The 15,773-nt window shown below is 51.9% G+C and overlaps 1 protein-coding gene across 2 annotated transcripts in view; it reads left to right on the forward strand.

The window, feature by feature from the left end:
- Positions 1–15,063, forward strand: part of cps1 (carbamoyl-phosphate synthase 1, mitochondrial) — a 41,509-nt gene extending 26,446 nt beyond the window's left edge. For both annotated transcript variants that reach the window (XM_066687620.1, XM_066687622.1), the window contains exons 30-38: positions 5,501–5,608; positions 5,764–5,853; positions 6,519–6,689; positions 9,365–9,439; positions 10,398–10,496; positions 11,997–12,056; positions 12,179–12,297; positions 14,129–14,258; positions 14,371–15,063. In XM_066687620.1, the coding sequence (XP_066543717.1) occupies positions 5,501–5,608; positions 5,764–5,853; positions 6,519–6,689; positions 9,365–9,439; positions 10,398–10,496; positions 11,997–12,056; positions 12,179–12,297; positions 14,129–14,258; positions 14,371–14,469 (951 nt within the window). In that variant the 3' untranslated portion in view covers positions 14,470–15,063. The remainder of the gene's footprint in view (positions 1–5,500; positions 5,609–5,763; positions 5,854–6,518; positions 6,690–9,364; positions 9,440–10,397; positions 10,497–11,996; positions 12,057–12,178; positions 12,298–14,128; positions 14,259–14,370) is intronic.
- Positions 15,064–15,773: the final 710 nt, after the last annotated feature.

The raw sequence follows: 15,773 nt of genomic DNA on the forward strand, positions 1-15,773 counted from the left end.
CCAGGGCAGAGAACACGTGTGGCACAACCACGGCACAGCGGGTGGAAAAAGCTGCCACTGGCCAGCCAGCTTACCGATACAGTTGAGTCTCATCACGGAGACCTGGCTCGTCGAGTGCCACAGCAGAGTGGGTGCCGTGGGGGTGTGCGAGAGGGGGCAGAAAGGTATGCAGACGGGACTGCCCAGTCAGGCGGCGCCGCACTGTGAGCCAGCAGGCACTGAGGAATGTGAGTCAGGCAGCGTGGTGAGAAGGGAACAAGACGGTGAGCCTCAGTCTTCCTTGCAGCCTGCCTGACCCCCGGCTCCGACCACCGCTCCCACACCCGGTCGCAGGGCTGGTTTTATCTGCTCATTGAGGGAAACCGGCGTTTCCTTTCTGCAGGGCGGTTTCGTAAGCCTGGGAGCAGATGCCGGTGCGTTTCTCCTGAAACACGGAGCACAGAGACTCTTGCATCACCCTGCGTTTCGCTCCCTTGCTGTAGAGCAAATATATTTATAGTATCGATGCATGAAAGCGTTTTTTTCTTCCGAGTTCGTGCTGGGCGGAGAGAGGGAGGGGGGAGTCTGTTTCTGTGTGATTAAGTATGAATATATCAATATGAATCTATACTGTCTAGATACCGTCTTAATAATTCATAGAGACACCCTCTGAGGCTGTTTCTGTAAATAGAGGCAGAACGCAAAGCAAGAAACAAACAAACAAACTCCCAAATTAAACCCCATCCAACAAACAGAGAGAGATGCATCAGGCCAGTCCTCAGTCCCCCCGCATCAGCGTCTCCCTCGGTCCTGCCGTGACTTCTCCATTCGCTGCGGCCCCCAGCCCTGCGAGGCACGTCGGTGGGGCTCTCTCACTGACTCTTGGATGGGGAGGCCAGAGGGGGGTTTCCCAGGTCACTCGACTCGCTGCCCGGGAGGCAGCGCTCACTCCCTGCTGCCCTCGGTGCCAGCGCTGCAGCGAGGCTGAGAGGGCGACACCCTGTCCCAGCGAATCAGAGCCGCTCCCAGACGGGCCGCTGAACTAGATCAGTGCCTTCATCCCGTCCTCTACTGCCTCCTGTCGATTCACGACAACAAGAGAAATGCAGAGACGGCCTGATCGTGCAAGAGCTAAACTGTGTATCGATAACATCACAGAGGCTTTCGATTTAGATGAGCTCATATCAGTAGGCAGATAAGAACATGAGAAAGTGTCCAAGTGAGAGGAGGCCATTGGCCCCATCGTGCTCGTTTGGTGTCCATTAATAACTAAGTGATCAAGGATCCTATCCAGTCTGTTTTTGAATGTTCCCACATTGTCTCTTCAGCCACATCGCTGGGGAGTTTGTTCAGATTGTGACGCCTCTCTGTGTGAAGAAGTGTCTCCTGTTTTCTGTCTTGAATGCCTTGAAGCCCAATTTCCATTTGTGTCCCCGGTGCGTGTGTCCCTAACTGTGTCAGCAATTGTGTCCACATGCGCTCGTCAAGGGGGGTGTCAGCAGGAATCGGACCTCCCTGGGTTTGCGCCGTACCCCTGTGGGAGTGACTGCTATAGGCCCAAACCCTTACAATTATTTATTTATGATGATTTTTCATAATAATCATGCAGAAATGACACTTGGCGAACACTCAGTTCTGTTTGTTGAACTGGTTCCTGTCCACAGTCTGTCCAGGGCAGCGTATCTGTCCATTGTCTCTTTCTTCACGGTCAATAAGCAGTTTTTATCTCTCTCCTAAAGTGCTGGCGTCGCTCCTCAGGCAGCCTGGGCCGCCACTGACTGTGTATCGTTGCCCTCCGAGTCGCCCGGCTGCTCGGGAACCAGAAAACAATCAAGCGCTTTCTATAGATATAAGAGCAAACAAACAGCGGAGCCGCTTCAGAGCCGCTTGACTCGAGACGTGGGGGGAGGGCAACGCTGCGGGATCGTGGCCGGGGGGGGCAGCGTTGATGGAAAGTCACTGGAAAGGGTGGGAAACAGAAAACCGTCTCTTTCATTTGCTTCGTATTTAGGTGTAAACGCGGCAGCCGGGCTGAGAGCGAGGCCGCGTAGCGGGGGGCTGTGCTGGGGGGGATGGCTCTCCGCAGCCCGCCACTCGCTTAACCGCTGCAGCCGAGGCCTGGGCACGCTCCCCCAGCCGGCGGCCCCCAAAACAGTCCCGCTGCCCCCCCCAGCCTGCACACGCTCGACATGAAAACAGACCAAAAATTACATGAAATATCGTACAAGCAGAGGGGAAAACTGTTTTCAAGCACAGGCTGTGAGCTTTAACCCTTCCCCTGCCGTCCTCCTGCGCTGGAGGCCCTGCTGAGCTCCTCCGAGCGCTAACGATGCGTCTGATTGTGACGCAGCAGCTCCAGCCTGTGAAACAATGCCTTAATGAATGATGATGATTAATTGCAATCCGAAACAAAGGACGCTTCACCACGACCGTCCCTTGGCAGTGTTTGGTAGCATCTTTGCTCTTGTGTGTTTAACTCTGAAGAAAGAAGTACGTTCAAGTGTTTTTTGTTGCAACCAAGCTCTCAATTACTTAATTGGACCCTTAATTGAACTCATAATTTCCTAAATCAGAGCATTTTCATTATTTTTAACAGTTGGGGTTTTAAGTTAAGTATAGAATTGTATAAAGAACTTATTAGAGATCTAACTCTTTTATTACACAATTTAAAAAGTCAAATCTAAGCAGATTGTTACTCTAATTAGCGTTCAATTGAGTAATTGAGAGCTCGGATGGGACGGATGTTATAGCCATTTAAAGGGAGCTCCTGCCTCCTGTTTGTCTGCTGTCCCTCTGTCCTGCTGTTACCCTGCTCTCCATCCCTCCCTGTGTTTGTGAGCAGTCAAACAATCAATGTTTATTTGTATAGCGCCCTTCGCAGGGTAGCCACAGAGCCCTTTCCAGAATGGTAAACATACAACAAAATTAAGCAACAATTTAGCTCAGTGGAGAACTTAGGACCAACAATGAGTCTCCTCTGTGTTGAAGAAGCTCTCGTGGAAGCGGTGTCGGGGTGCGAGGCGCCTGCTGATCAGTGGCTAATAAGACGAGTCCTAACCTTTCCTTCCCCGCGTGTCTGAGTGCCGTGGCGGGAGCTCGGCACTGTGAGGAGCACCAGACACGGCTGGCAGATGACGGGGTAGTCGGGACGCGGCTGGGATTCGCCTCGGGGAGCTTCTCACAGCCCTGACACTTGGCAGTTAGCTGATAATGTTAATTGCTGATGTGTTTATGAGATCTCTGCAGAGGTGCACTCACTCACTCACTCACTCACTCACTCACTCACACACGCACTCGCACACAGACACACTCACACACATAAACATGCACTCGCACACAGACACACACACTGACACTGACACACACACTGACACTGACACACACACACACTCACACATAGACACACACACTGACACTGACACACACACACACTCGCACACAGACACGCACGCACATGTACTTGCACACAGACAGACACACACACACTCACACAGACACACACACTGACACTGACACACAGACACACACTCACACACAGACACACACACTCACACACACACACACTCACACACACTCACACAGACACACAGACACACACACTGACACACACTCACACAGACACACAGACACACACACACTGACACACACACTGACACACACACACACTGACACTGACACACACACACACACACACACAGACACACACACACACACACACACACACACACACACACACACAGACACTCACACACACACACAGACACACACACACAGACACTCACACAGACACACAGACACACACACACTGACACACACACTGACACACACACACACTGACACTGACACACACACACACACACACACAGACACACACACAGACACACACACACACACACACACACACACACACACACAGTCCCCGCTCTCCTCCCCGTTGCCTGCTCTGTCCCGAACATTGACTGACTGCCAAACAAAATGCATTATTCAAGTCAGACGGTGAAAGCAATCTGGGAGCACTTCGTGTGGCTTTTCCATATTAATTATCGTGCTCATTTGAAGTGTGTTAATGAACGTTACAGTTATTGAGTGTTCAGGGGCTCTAATGACATTGCAGTTCATGAAATTCTGCAGCTTTCCCCCGAGCAAACAATAGTATTTGGAACAGAAAAAAAAACAGAAAGAAAAGGATTCAAAAAAAGGGAAAAGGTGGCATTCACAGCTTTGGAATAAATTGTCCTTAAAAGCACAAAGAAAGCGCCAATGCAAATACAGATCCAGGTAATTCATTCATTGATCTGTTCATTCATGGTTTACCCCAGAACACACCCGTCATCTGCGCATTAATTTTGCATCCCGGTCTGGAGTCGTTCCAGAAAGTCTGTGGCTCCGGGACAAGATTAGAGTGAATCTCCACCGCTTTTCTCTTTCTTCTCTCCGTGGCAGAGGAAGCTGCTGGAGAATTCTCCTCGTGGCTCCACGGGTGGCGTGTGACGGTCGTTTTGTAGTGTTTAATTGCTGCTCTTATGCTCATTTACGAGCGATGAAGGGAGGAATGGTAGGAGTCTCCGTCCTGTCCCATCTCACTTCCCGTGCAGAGAGAGGGGGTCCGGGTTTAAGCCGAATCTGGGGATGTCCTAGGGTTTTATTTCAGCTGGAAGTGTTGTCTTGTGTGTAGAGCTTTGTGTTATTATCATAGTCTCTCTCTCTCACGAACACACCGCTGCACAGAGGGCATTGTTCTTGCAAACACCTGCAGCCGTTTCTTTATTTATTGTACTTCTTGATTTCTCTCTCTGACCTCAGTGAACTGGCTGCTTCACAGCGGCAGCACAGAGACGCTGGTATCTCCTCGGGGGTGAAGACTCAGACCTGCCTGCCGGGGTCTGGCGCTCCTCTCGGGGTTTATCATCACTGCCGAAGAAGAGAGAAATGAAATGTTGTGATTGTGAGCACAGTCCGCTGGAGGAGCAGCTTTTGAGGCTACCTACGGTCATCGACTTCACCAAAGTGAAAACCAGAGGAGCTTTTCCAGATCAGCAGGGACACATGCACCCGGGGACACAAATGGAAATTGGGCTTCAAGGCATTCAAGACAGAAAACAGGAGACACTTCTTCACACAGAGAGGCGTCACAATCTGAACAAACTCCCCAGCGATGTGACTGAAGAGACAATGTGGGAACATTCAAAAACAGACTGGATAGGATCCTTGATCACTGAGTTATTAATGGACACCAAACGAGCACGATGGGGCCAATGGCCTCCTCTCGATTGGACATTTTCTTATGCTCTTATGTTCTAAAGCACCATTTTGTCTTTACAGCATTTTGTCTGTGATAAACACTGTGAAAAGACATGCAAATTACTATTTTTCCCTGTATAGCCTTAATTTGTTGTGTGGAAATGCACATAAATCACAGTGCAGAGTGTAGTCTTTGGGCTACAGCACCTGACCCTGGTGTCTGTGACTTGGCCGTGTTCAGTGTGCCGTTGTGTTGTGATTGTGCTTTCCTGGTCGACAGGTCCTGGCCCACGCCATCACGGAGCACGTGGAGGATGCCGGGGTCCACTCCGGGGACGCCACGCTCATGCTGCCCACCCAGAACATCAGCCAGGGGGCCCTGGAGAAGGTCAGGACTCCCCCGCCGTCCGGCCTGAGTGCTCCTGTGGGGCCCAGGCCCAGGACCGCCTCCTCGTTTAACTACTGCACATATAGGACAGGATATGGCACAGCAGAGCCCGTTATTCCCGTCCCCGTTTCTGTCTTGTGTCTGTCTGCATTCAGGTGAAGATTGCGACGAGGAAGATCGCCCAGGCGTTCGACATCTCGGGCCCCTTCAACACGCAGTTCCTCGTGAAGGGCAACGACGTCATGGTGGGCTTCTCTACTGTCGCCGTCTTTGATATGAACCGGCGTTTTAATCTCCGCTTCACAGTGTGAACAGTATCTCTGTAACTTTAGTGAGGCCTGAGACACAAACCTCAGAGCCCTGATTGTGTGTTTTCTCACTCTGTGTTTGTAGACAGGCTTGTTCCCCTGCTGAGCTCCCCCTCCTCCTCTCTCTCTCTCCTCTCCCCTTCAACCCATCTCTGCATCTCTGGTAGTTCGGTCCCATTGTGCAGTTCCTGTAGGTTCCCTGTGATATACATCTATTGTGACACAGCTAGGGGTTTCTCGGGTGTGTCGGTCCCAGTCCCAGATTACTACAGTGTGTCTTTGTGCGTGTGTGTGGCTATGTGTGTGTGTGTGTGTATGTATATATGTATATATATACGACAGCATAAATAGGTGAGAGACGGTCTTTTCAAGGCGATTCAGTGAGAAAAACAGCACAGATGCTCCTCTGAACAACTTGAAAACATCTGCACTGGAGCGCCGCTACGTCACCCTGATCTGTGTGCTTTTGTAACAAACTACAAACTAAATAAAACTCTTCTTGTTCAGAAAGTGGGGGAGGTAGAATCACTGGCTCTGTCCTTGTCACTTCCTGGGGGGTGACGCTGCCCGTCCGTGACCTCTGACCTGTGCCTCGTCCGCAGGTGATCGAGTGTAACCTGCGCGCCTCGCGCTCCTTCCCCTTTGTGTCCAAGACGCTGGGCGTGGACTTCATTGACGTGGCCACCAGGGTCATGGTGGGGGAGAACATTGACCAGAGCCGGCTGCCCACGCTGGACAACCCCATCATACCGGTGGACTACGTGGGCATTAAGGTGAGGGAAGGGGAGAGGGTGGGGGGGAGAGAAGGGGGCAATACATCCTGTCTCTTCAGAGGACACCTGCACCTCAGGGACCGGACTCCAGTCCTGTCACTCAGCGCTTCTTTATTGTGACGCCTCTCTGTGTGAAGAAGTGTCTCCTGTTTTCTGTCTTGAATGCCTTGCAGCCCAATTTCCATGTGTGTCCCGGGTGCGTGTGTCCCTGCTGATCTGGAAAAGCTCCTCTGGTTTGATGTGGTCGATGCCTTTCATGATTTTGAAGACTTGGATCATGTCCCCACGTAGTCTCCTCTGTTCCAGGGTGAAAAGGTTCAGTTCCTCAGTCTCTCAGTAGGACTTTCCCTTCAGACCTGGAATAAGTCTGGTTGCTCTCCTCTGAACTGCCTCTAGAGCAGCGATATCTTTCTTGAAGTGTGGAGCCCAGATTCAATTTGTCAATTTGTCTCCACTGTCGTAGAGGCACAGAAACTGTGTTGTGTGTAACGAGAGTGAAACTCCAGAGAGAAAACCCTGAAACGCAGAGTTGTGTGTTTTGTTGATTACACGGTGTGAGAAGCCCGGCGCAGGCAGGCAGGGTGTCCCTCTCTCGGCCGCGGTGGGAGGAGGACTGTAGTGCCACATTTTTCTCTCGAACTCCAGGAGTGGAGGGAGATTAGCTGAACCGGGTTATGAAAATGTGATCACGTCCCTAATCTTAAAAAAAAAAACATCTCTCGTCGCTCTACCTTTTTCATGGTAATGGGGCTTGTTAATCAACAGCCATTCTTCTGTGGAGAGGGACAGGGAGATGATTGCGCTCTGATTTGAATACAGATCTCTCGAACGCACTGTTCTCGACACTTCATTCCCTGCCATTTTGTTACTCTCTGTTGTTTTTGAAAATGAGACTTAGTCCGAGTAACTCTTTCCATCCACTGCGGCTGCTGGGCTGAGGCGACCTGCAGAGACGTGTCCTACAGAGACAGCGAGGGAAAAGAGTGTTGGGTTAGAGTGAGACCACAGGACGGGGATTGTCCTAATGTCACCTGGTCGCAAACAGGGGGGGATCGGGGATCAGCTTCTCTCTGAGCGCCGGTCTCAGTGCGATCTCTCCATCCTTCAACAGGTGTCACCACCACGTCTGAGAGACAGATGCCCAAGTAAGGCTTATCGTATGACTCCTGTGTGCTGTGTTTACATATCTGCAGCATCACACTGCATACCATCATCCTACAGCCAGAGCCCTGCCCTGCCCTTCCTGCCCTGCCCTCGCCTCCGTTTCACTCGCTTTTCTTCCTTCTCAAGGTCTCTCAAACAGAACTGGAGCAAAGTTTATTCATCTTCTCATTCCTTGTTGATGTATTTATTAAGTTCTGAATATAAAGAGAGTCTGGGCCCTGCGTCGGCAGTGCTGGGGTGCGGTGTTGCCCCCGTACCGAGCTGCCCCGGGCCGGGCCGTGTCTCCGAGCCTCTCCACACTCCAGCTGGCACAGTTGACGGGCTGCAGCCGGAGCCTTTGGCCCACTCCTTCCCTCGTCCCTGATCTGATGAGAACCCAATAAAGACACTAAATGGTTTGCATGTTAACATATGTTCGCCTCTCCCTGGGCCGGCTGGTATAAACAAATTTAAATGCAGGAATTCATTATGCATTCTTGTGCGTCTCCAGTCCAAGATGGTTGGTCCCACTGGCGGCTCCCGGCTAATGCAGACAACATGGCATTCAAACCACTCGCCAGGAGACCGGCCGCGATTATCATTTCCATTCGTTTATTTATCTGAAAAAAACGCTTCGTTTCGTTGCGCTGGAGCCGAGGCTGGTGTTTCTCCTTTAACAAGTCCCATCTGCCCGGTGCTGCCTCCCCGAGACTCGCGTTCCCGCAGCGCGGTCTGCCGAACAGCGCGGCTAAAATTAGATCCGCAAACAAGGTGAATGCAGAACAGCAATAAATTGGTGGTGGATGCTGGGGTGTTTGTTTTTAATCTCCAGTACGAATTGATCCGCCGTTAGAGCCCCCAATCGGCACACAGGACCAGTGAAATGCTGTGAAATTGGTGTCGATGCACAGGAAGGCGGGGGAGGCAGTTGCGAGCCATCGGAACATGGTTAATTGCCTAATTAAAACTGTAATAATTTAATTAGAGAGATAAGGAACATGCAATTGGCATTATTCCCCTAATTTTTCACAATTGATTAAAGCTGTCCTCTGTCAACTTGAAAGCCTTCTTCCTGTGTGTGTTGAGCAGTGTGCCATCTCCCTGCGATTCGCTGCGGTGGAATATCAGACAGCGCTCGGGACAAAAGAGCCCGGCTCCGTTAAGTGGGGAGTCTGTCCCGTCAATTGCACAGACTGGTAAACCGGTGGGTAACCAGCGAGCGAACACTCCCTTCCAGGCTCCTGACATTCGAAAACCTGTTAAAAACAAAACCAAGCAATCAAACGAGCAACAACCGCAATATCTGTGTCAGTCAGACATCGGGCACTAATTAATTCTCAGCTGGAGTCGCAGGGACTTTCTACTCCTGCTGTGTGTATCAGCGCCGGCGGCCTCCGGGTGGCAGTGTGGTCTCAGCCATGCCAGGCAGTGCCGTCCTGTCCTGCTCGGCGCGGGGCTGAGCTGCGGCTCGCTGCGGGGAGGGGGGGGTTGTCTCCGGACTGCGGCTCTCTGACGGCGCTCTTGTCTTTCAGGCCCCCATGTTCTCCTGGCCGCGCCTGAGGGACGCCGACCCCGTGCTGCGCTGCGAGATGGCGTCGACCGGAGAGGTGCCCACAGCCGCCCGATTGTGTTCCTGACGTCCGCTGTGTGTTTATCTCTGCTGTTTGTTTTACTCGTGCTTTTCTGTGTCTCGGATCCCCGGTTAATCTCTAGCAAAAAGGCAGTTTAGCTTATTTAATCAGGGAGCAAATGCTAAGCCCCTCCCGGCACTGTCCCCGAGTGGACCGATACGGGCCTCGCTCATTAAAAAGGGCTTAGTGTAATTGCACTCGACCCCCTCAGTCGCTCTCATATCCGCGCTCTGCCTCTCCAAACACCTGAAGGCCTGAGGGAGGGTGTGGGGGGGTGTCACTGAATTCTGGGTAATATTGGACTGAGCGCTGATGTGCAAATATCAGTCGCTCAAGCAGCAGGGACTGAAACTGACAGAAACGCTTGAAAGGCAGCGAACAGGGGAGCCCTGCGTTGTTGTGTTATTGTGTAGGCAGGACTGTACACCTGCTACACTTGGCACGGCAGCACCGATCGGGGCTAATTTCCAGAACCCAGGGTGAGTGAGTGCCAGCTAGGCCACGTCTCCCCCCGAGGAGTGGCTCCAGACCCGCCCTGCCCACCGCGCGGCACCCAGCCTGCGGACGACACCACAGGTGGCAGAGGGGGTTCGGGAGCGCAGATTACAGCCAGGAAAACAAGGAGAAATGACTCCCACGGCACGGCGCCGGGCGGCAGCAGTGCGTTCAGACGCTGCTGTTTGTGTGTCACAGACAGGTTCGTCTTCACCATCGTGTGAACAGCAGCCGCTCACACAGCGGACTGAGAGGACGCTGGGCCGAGCAGAACCACGGTGAAGTGTAGAAAAGCAAAGTTAAAATGATGGGGGTGTATAGGTAGAACAAACCAGGATACACAACCACAGACAAACAAAATAAATGCAGTGCTAACCCTGATCTTGCCTGAGTGACTGTAGCCGGGCCTGTGTGAGGCTGTGTGGTTGTGTGTTCGCAGGTGGCCTGCTTTGGGTCCGATATCTACTCGGCGTTCCTGAAGGCCATGCTGTCCACGGGCTTCAAGCTCCCTCAGAAGGGGATCCTCGTCGGGATTCAGGTGAGCCCCCGCGCAGCGCCGGCGTGCCGATTCAAAAGGAAGGCTCCCCGGGCATCGTCACTGTCCCCACGGACCCCCACCAGACCGGCAGGAGCGCGTTGTGTGTTGTGGTCCGTGCCCGACGCTCCAGTGTGTTACAGATTTAACCCTGGGGGGCCCTGCTGTCTCAACCCCCCCGCAGTCTTGCCTGTAACCACACCCTGCATTGCCGTGAGATCAATACAAATCAATACCTCTGATAAGCACAGGACCTGAACATCCAGAGAAGCGGGCAGAGCAGTGCAGAGACCCCCCCCCCGGCCCGTGCAGGTTTACCTGAGAGAAACTGGATGTGTGTGTGTGTGTGTCTTGTGTAGGACTGTGTGTGCGTGTGTGTGAAGGTGGGCTCTGTGAGTCTTGAGCTGTGCATGTGTATAAATGTAGACCTGTGTGTGTGTGTGTGTGTGTGTGTGTGTTGTGTAGCGCTGTCTACGTGTGTGTGTGTGTGTGTGTGTGTGTGTGTGTGTGTGTTGTGTACAGCTGTGTAGAGTGGCTCTATCCTTGGCTCGTCCACGACAGCCCTCCCGGTCCCTCCCTCTCTCTCTCCGGCCCTCGACTCTTTTGAGGCGCAGATGGGAGTCGACAGAGTTATTCCTCATCATGGAGGAATGTTTAATGTGTCACCGGCCATCAATACTCATCTGAGAGGAGAACGGAGCGCCGTCATGACACACAACACACAACACAGAGCCCCACTGTGACACACAACAGCCCCAGAGCCAGAGCGCTCGCTGCTTGGGAACCTGCCAGTAGTGTCACGTCTCATCCTTTCTGCTCGGGGAAGCCTATGCGGAAACGACTTCATAACGGCTTGAGCTGCCAAGCCTGCGGAGGCCTTCACTGCAGCTGGGGGAGAGGATCGGAGAGAGGGAGGAGAGGAGCGGAGAGAGGGAGAAGAAAGGAGGGAGAGGTGAGAGGAGAGAGGTGCGTGAGGAGAGGCAAGAGGAGAGGAGGATAGAGAGAAGAGGTAGGTGTGAGAGGAGAGGAGAGAGAGGAGTCCCGCTCGCAGTGTGAGGACAGGGCCGGTCGTGTCTGTCCCAGCAGCCCCACTACTGTCCCGCTGCTGCTGCTGCTCCACATTGGAAAACGGAAGCACTGACGCCCAGGTGTGACGGTTCAACACACAAACGCCTCCTCCCGTGCTCCCGTACCCCCTCCGCCATACAGAGAAGCTCGATCCCTGTAGTTGTGCGTTCGATGTGGTTCGGCACGTCTCCGTCACCTGCGCCGGCCGCGGCTCATTGAACGGATCCTGTTTCTGAGTCGAGACGCGGCTCTGTGAACGGGGTTGCGCTCTTGTTAAAAGCTTCTATTGATTTCTAAGTCTTTGAAATTGAAAATGGTTTAATTCCCCTCCTCTCTCACCCTCCCTCCCTCTCCCTCTCTCAGTCAATTCTTTATTTATTTGTGTATTCGTTTATTTATGTTTGTGTGTGTCTTTCTTTATTTGTTTATTCCCAGCATTCCTTCCGACCAAAGTTCTTGGCCGCGGCACACCAGCTGAATAAGGAAGGCTTCAAGGTGAGAGCCGGGCTCTGGCTGAAAATAACACTAATAATAATTAAAGGAGAGACTTTTTTTTTTGTTGAATCACTGCGCTATTGTGTGTCCTGGCGCTGACGCCCCCGCTGTGTCTGTTGCAGCTGTACGCCACCGAGGGCACCTCTGCCTGGCTCAACGCCAACGACGTGCCCGCCATCCCGGTGGCCTGGCCCAACCAGGACAGCCCCGGCTCGGCCGCCTCCCTGCCCAGCATCAGCAGGTGAGAAGGGTACGAATGGGTACACTTTACTGTGTTTATATCACACTACACCACACTGCACTTTACTGTGTTTATACCACAATACACCACACACTTCACTGTGTTTATACCACACTACACCACACTGCACTTTACTGTGTTTATATCACACTACACCACACACTTCATTGTGTTTATACCACACTACACCACACTGCACTTTACTGTGTTTATACCACACTACACCACACTGCACTTTACTGTGTTTATACCACACTACACCACACACTTTACTGTGTTTATACCACACTACACCACACCACACTTTACTGTGTTTATACCACACTACACCACACTGCACTTTACTGTGTTTATACCACACTACACCACACTGCACTTTACTGTGTTTATACCACACTACACCACACACTTCACTGTGTTTATATCACACTACACCACACTGCACTTTACTGTGTTTATTCCACACAACACCACACACTTTACTGTGTTTATTCCACACAACACTGCACTTTACTGTATTTACTGTATACCACACTACACTTTACTGTGTTTGAACCACACTACACCACACTACACTTACCTGTTTATACCACACTTCACCACACTGCACTTTACTGTGTTTATACCACACTACACCACACACTTCACTGTGTTTATACCACACTGCACTTTACTGTGTTTATACCACACTACACCACACCACACTTTACTGTGTTTATACCACACTGCGCTCTTGTAGGTGACAGAAGTGTGTCAGCTCATATTGTGGCGCCTGGCCCCGTGTGACATTTATTGTCCCCTTATAACGCTTTTGTACTTCCACCTCACTGTGTCTGTTCCCCATTGGGGGATTCCCCATTGACGTCTGTGGTCGAAGTGATCCACACATAGGTGCCTGGTCCCTCCTGTTGTGCTATTGACATCGGGTTCGGGATCTCGGGATCTTGACCATTTCATTTTCATCCGATGGATTGAGAACATCTGAGGTGGTGGGTCCTGTAGGACTGATTTAAAATGTGATCTGTTCACATGACGGATGCATAATTGTGTGCATGCGTGTGCAATAATGTCATCACCTAGATGAAAAGATCCCCAAGATGCATGCATTTAAATATATGCTTTATATTGCTATAATTCTTCTCTGATGACCCCAGTGGGTAATCACTCGTCTGCCTCCTCTCCAGTCGACACGTCCTCTTCGTTAGCAGCTTTTCATTGAGTGGCTTTTTTTTCGCCCATTAGTAATAAGAGCTCATTACAATCAGAGCAGGTTGAAGGGGCAGCGGCTGCAGCCGGCGCTGAGCCGAGAGCCGGAGCGGCGCGCGAGAGTGTGAAATTACCCACCGGGCCGGCGCGGGAACATCTTATTAACGGGGAGAAGTGACCATTAACAGCTGTGCTGCGGCTGCAGTCTGTGAAAGCTGTGCCAGTAATCCTCTCGGCCCAGGAGGCAGGGAAGCCCGAGTCAAGTGCGTCTGAGACCTGTGTGACTTGGCCGTTGGAAGGTCTTGCCATGAAGAACGGGGAGGAACATAATGTCAAAAGGACCCGAAGAGCATTTATTAAGAGCGTTTGAATTCTTCGTCGTCGTCTTCATAATAATAATAAAGTCTGTATCCCTGTGGTTCTGTCTGTTTGCTGGGAGAGTGGCAGGAGGAGGAGGATCTGTTAAAGGACAGTTTTAGTCCGGGCTGTGGTGCACTGTTCCTCCGCACACCGAGGTCAATACCATACGAAACCAATTGTGGGGGGGAGAGCCGTGAGCTCTAACGCTTCGCAGTGACTCGACTCTTCAGGTGTCTTAATCCAGCTCTGTCCCCATGTCCCTCAGGCTCATTACAGACGGGGACATCGACCTGGTGGTGAACCTGCCCAACAACAACACCATGTTCATCAAGGACAACTTCCTGATCCGCAGGATGGCCATCGACCACGGGGTGCCCCTCATCACCAACTTCCAGGTTAGAGCGAGGCCGGGATCCAGCTTCTGTTTTATTTTACCTCAGTGTTTTTCCATTCTTCTCTCTCTTCCTCTTTCCCTCTCCTCTCACCCTCTCTCTCTCTGCTCTCCAGGTTGTGAACCTGTTTGCCGAGGCCATCAAGCACTCCGGCAAACTGGACGCCACCAGCCTCTTCCACTACCGCCAGCAGGACACCAGCCAGCAAGGCTAGAGTCCGGCCCCCCAACCCCTGACCCCTGACCCCATCGGCGCAGCCCCACTGAGAACAGCGTCTCCCCTCCCTTTTAACTGAATGACTGTCAGGAACCACAAGTGCCAAATGTTTTTTAAAGGTCCGAAAGCTTTACCAGGGCTGTGGCGTGCATCTGTCACTGCGTCCCACTGTGATGTGTGTTACTGGACGCATGTTGTGTTGTGCGATGTGTGTTCTATATGTGATGTGTGTAATATATGTTTCTGTATGTGAAATACCTCGGCACTAGATACGAACACGAGGAGGACTTAAGGAGCTGTTGAGTGAACTGGGGGACACCGTGGCTCTCATTGAGGGGTTTGGAAGAATCAGTTCACAAGAATCTCTCTGAATTCTTTACTAATTTAAGATACTTATATTATTTTCTTGATAAGGAGAAAGTCAGTGTTTTTGACCGAGAGAGAAGTCCAGTGAATCCAGATATTTTCTGGCTCCCGATCGGTGAACCGAGTCCCCGCCGCCACCCTGATGCCTCCTCCACAGAGAGGAGAGAGAGTCGAGACTTTGACCCCTTGAGATACGGGACGAATAAATGCTTAAAAACACGCAAAACCGGCTTTTGGATTGCCTTTGTGTGTTGACATTCAGTCAAGTCGACAGGGAAGATCGGATGAGTCGAGGGATTAAACTCTATGTGTAAACATGATGCGATGTAGTGTCAGCTCAGAAATATAATAATTATAATATTTCCACAAGGAAACGAGTTAAATTGACTAAACAAACTACCTGGTGCAGCCTCCTGTTCTCTGTGTTGTTCGCTTAGCGACTTCGCTGCAGGAGGCGCACTCACCCAGTCGCCCCAGTCTTTACAGTGTCACACACTCGTGTCACCCCCTCGGCCTCGCAGCCAGCCGACTCTCCTCAGTGGGGGCTGCTGTGGGGAATCGGGGGCCTTACAGAGGAACGCTACGATCTGGGTGTTGGGTCGTGGTTTAGGGGGCTGTCACACTTCAGATCAATCCTTATCACACACAGCCACACACACACGTGAAGAGGGGCCCTGGCAGTGAAGACAGAACCGTGGAGTTACCTGTCCGTCTGCCTCAGGTGTCCCATCTCTCTCTTGCTGACCTCTCAGGACCTCTGCAGGGAGAAACTCCTGCCCGTCTACAGAGCGCCAGGGGGAGTGTGGCTTTGTGTCTTTCTGGATCACAGCCCCGGTGCATTGTGGGCCATCTGTACTGGGGCCTGTGTTTTGCGTGGCAGAAATACACACACACACGCACACACAGTGAGTGCGTTGAGACGTCACAGCCGCTCTG

Source organism: Amia ocellicauda, chromosome 16, assembly GCF_036373705.1.
Source record: "Amia ocellicauda isolate fAmiCal2 chromosome 16, fAmiCal2.hap1, whole genome shotgun sequence".
Lineage (NCBI taxonomy): Eukaryota > Metazoa > Chordata > Actinopteri > Amiiformes > Amiidae > Amia > Amia ocellicauda.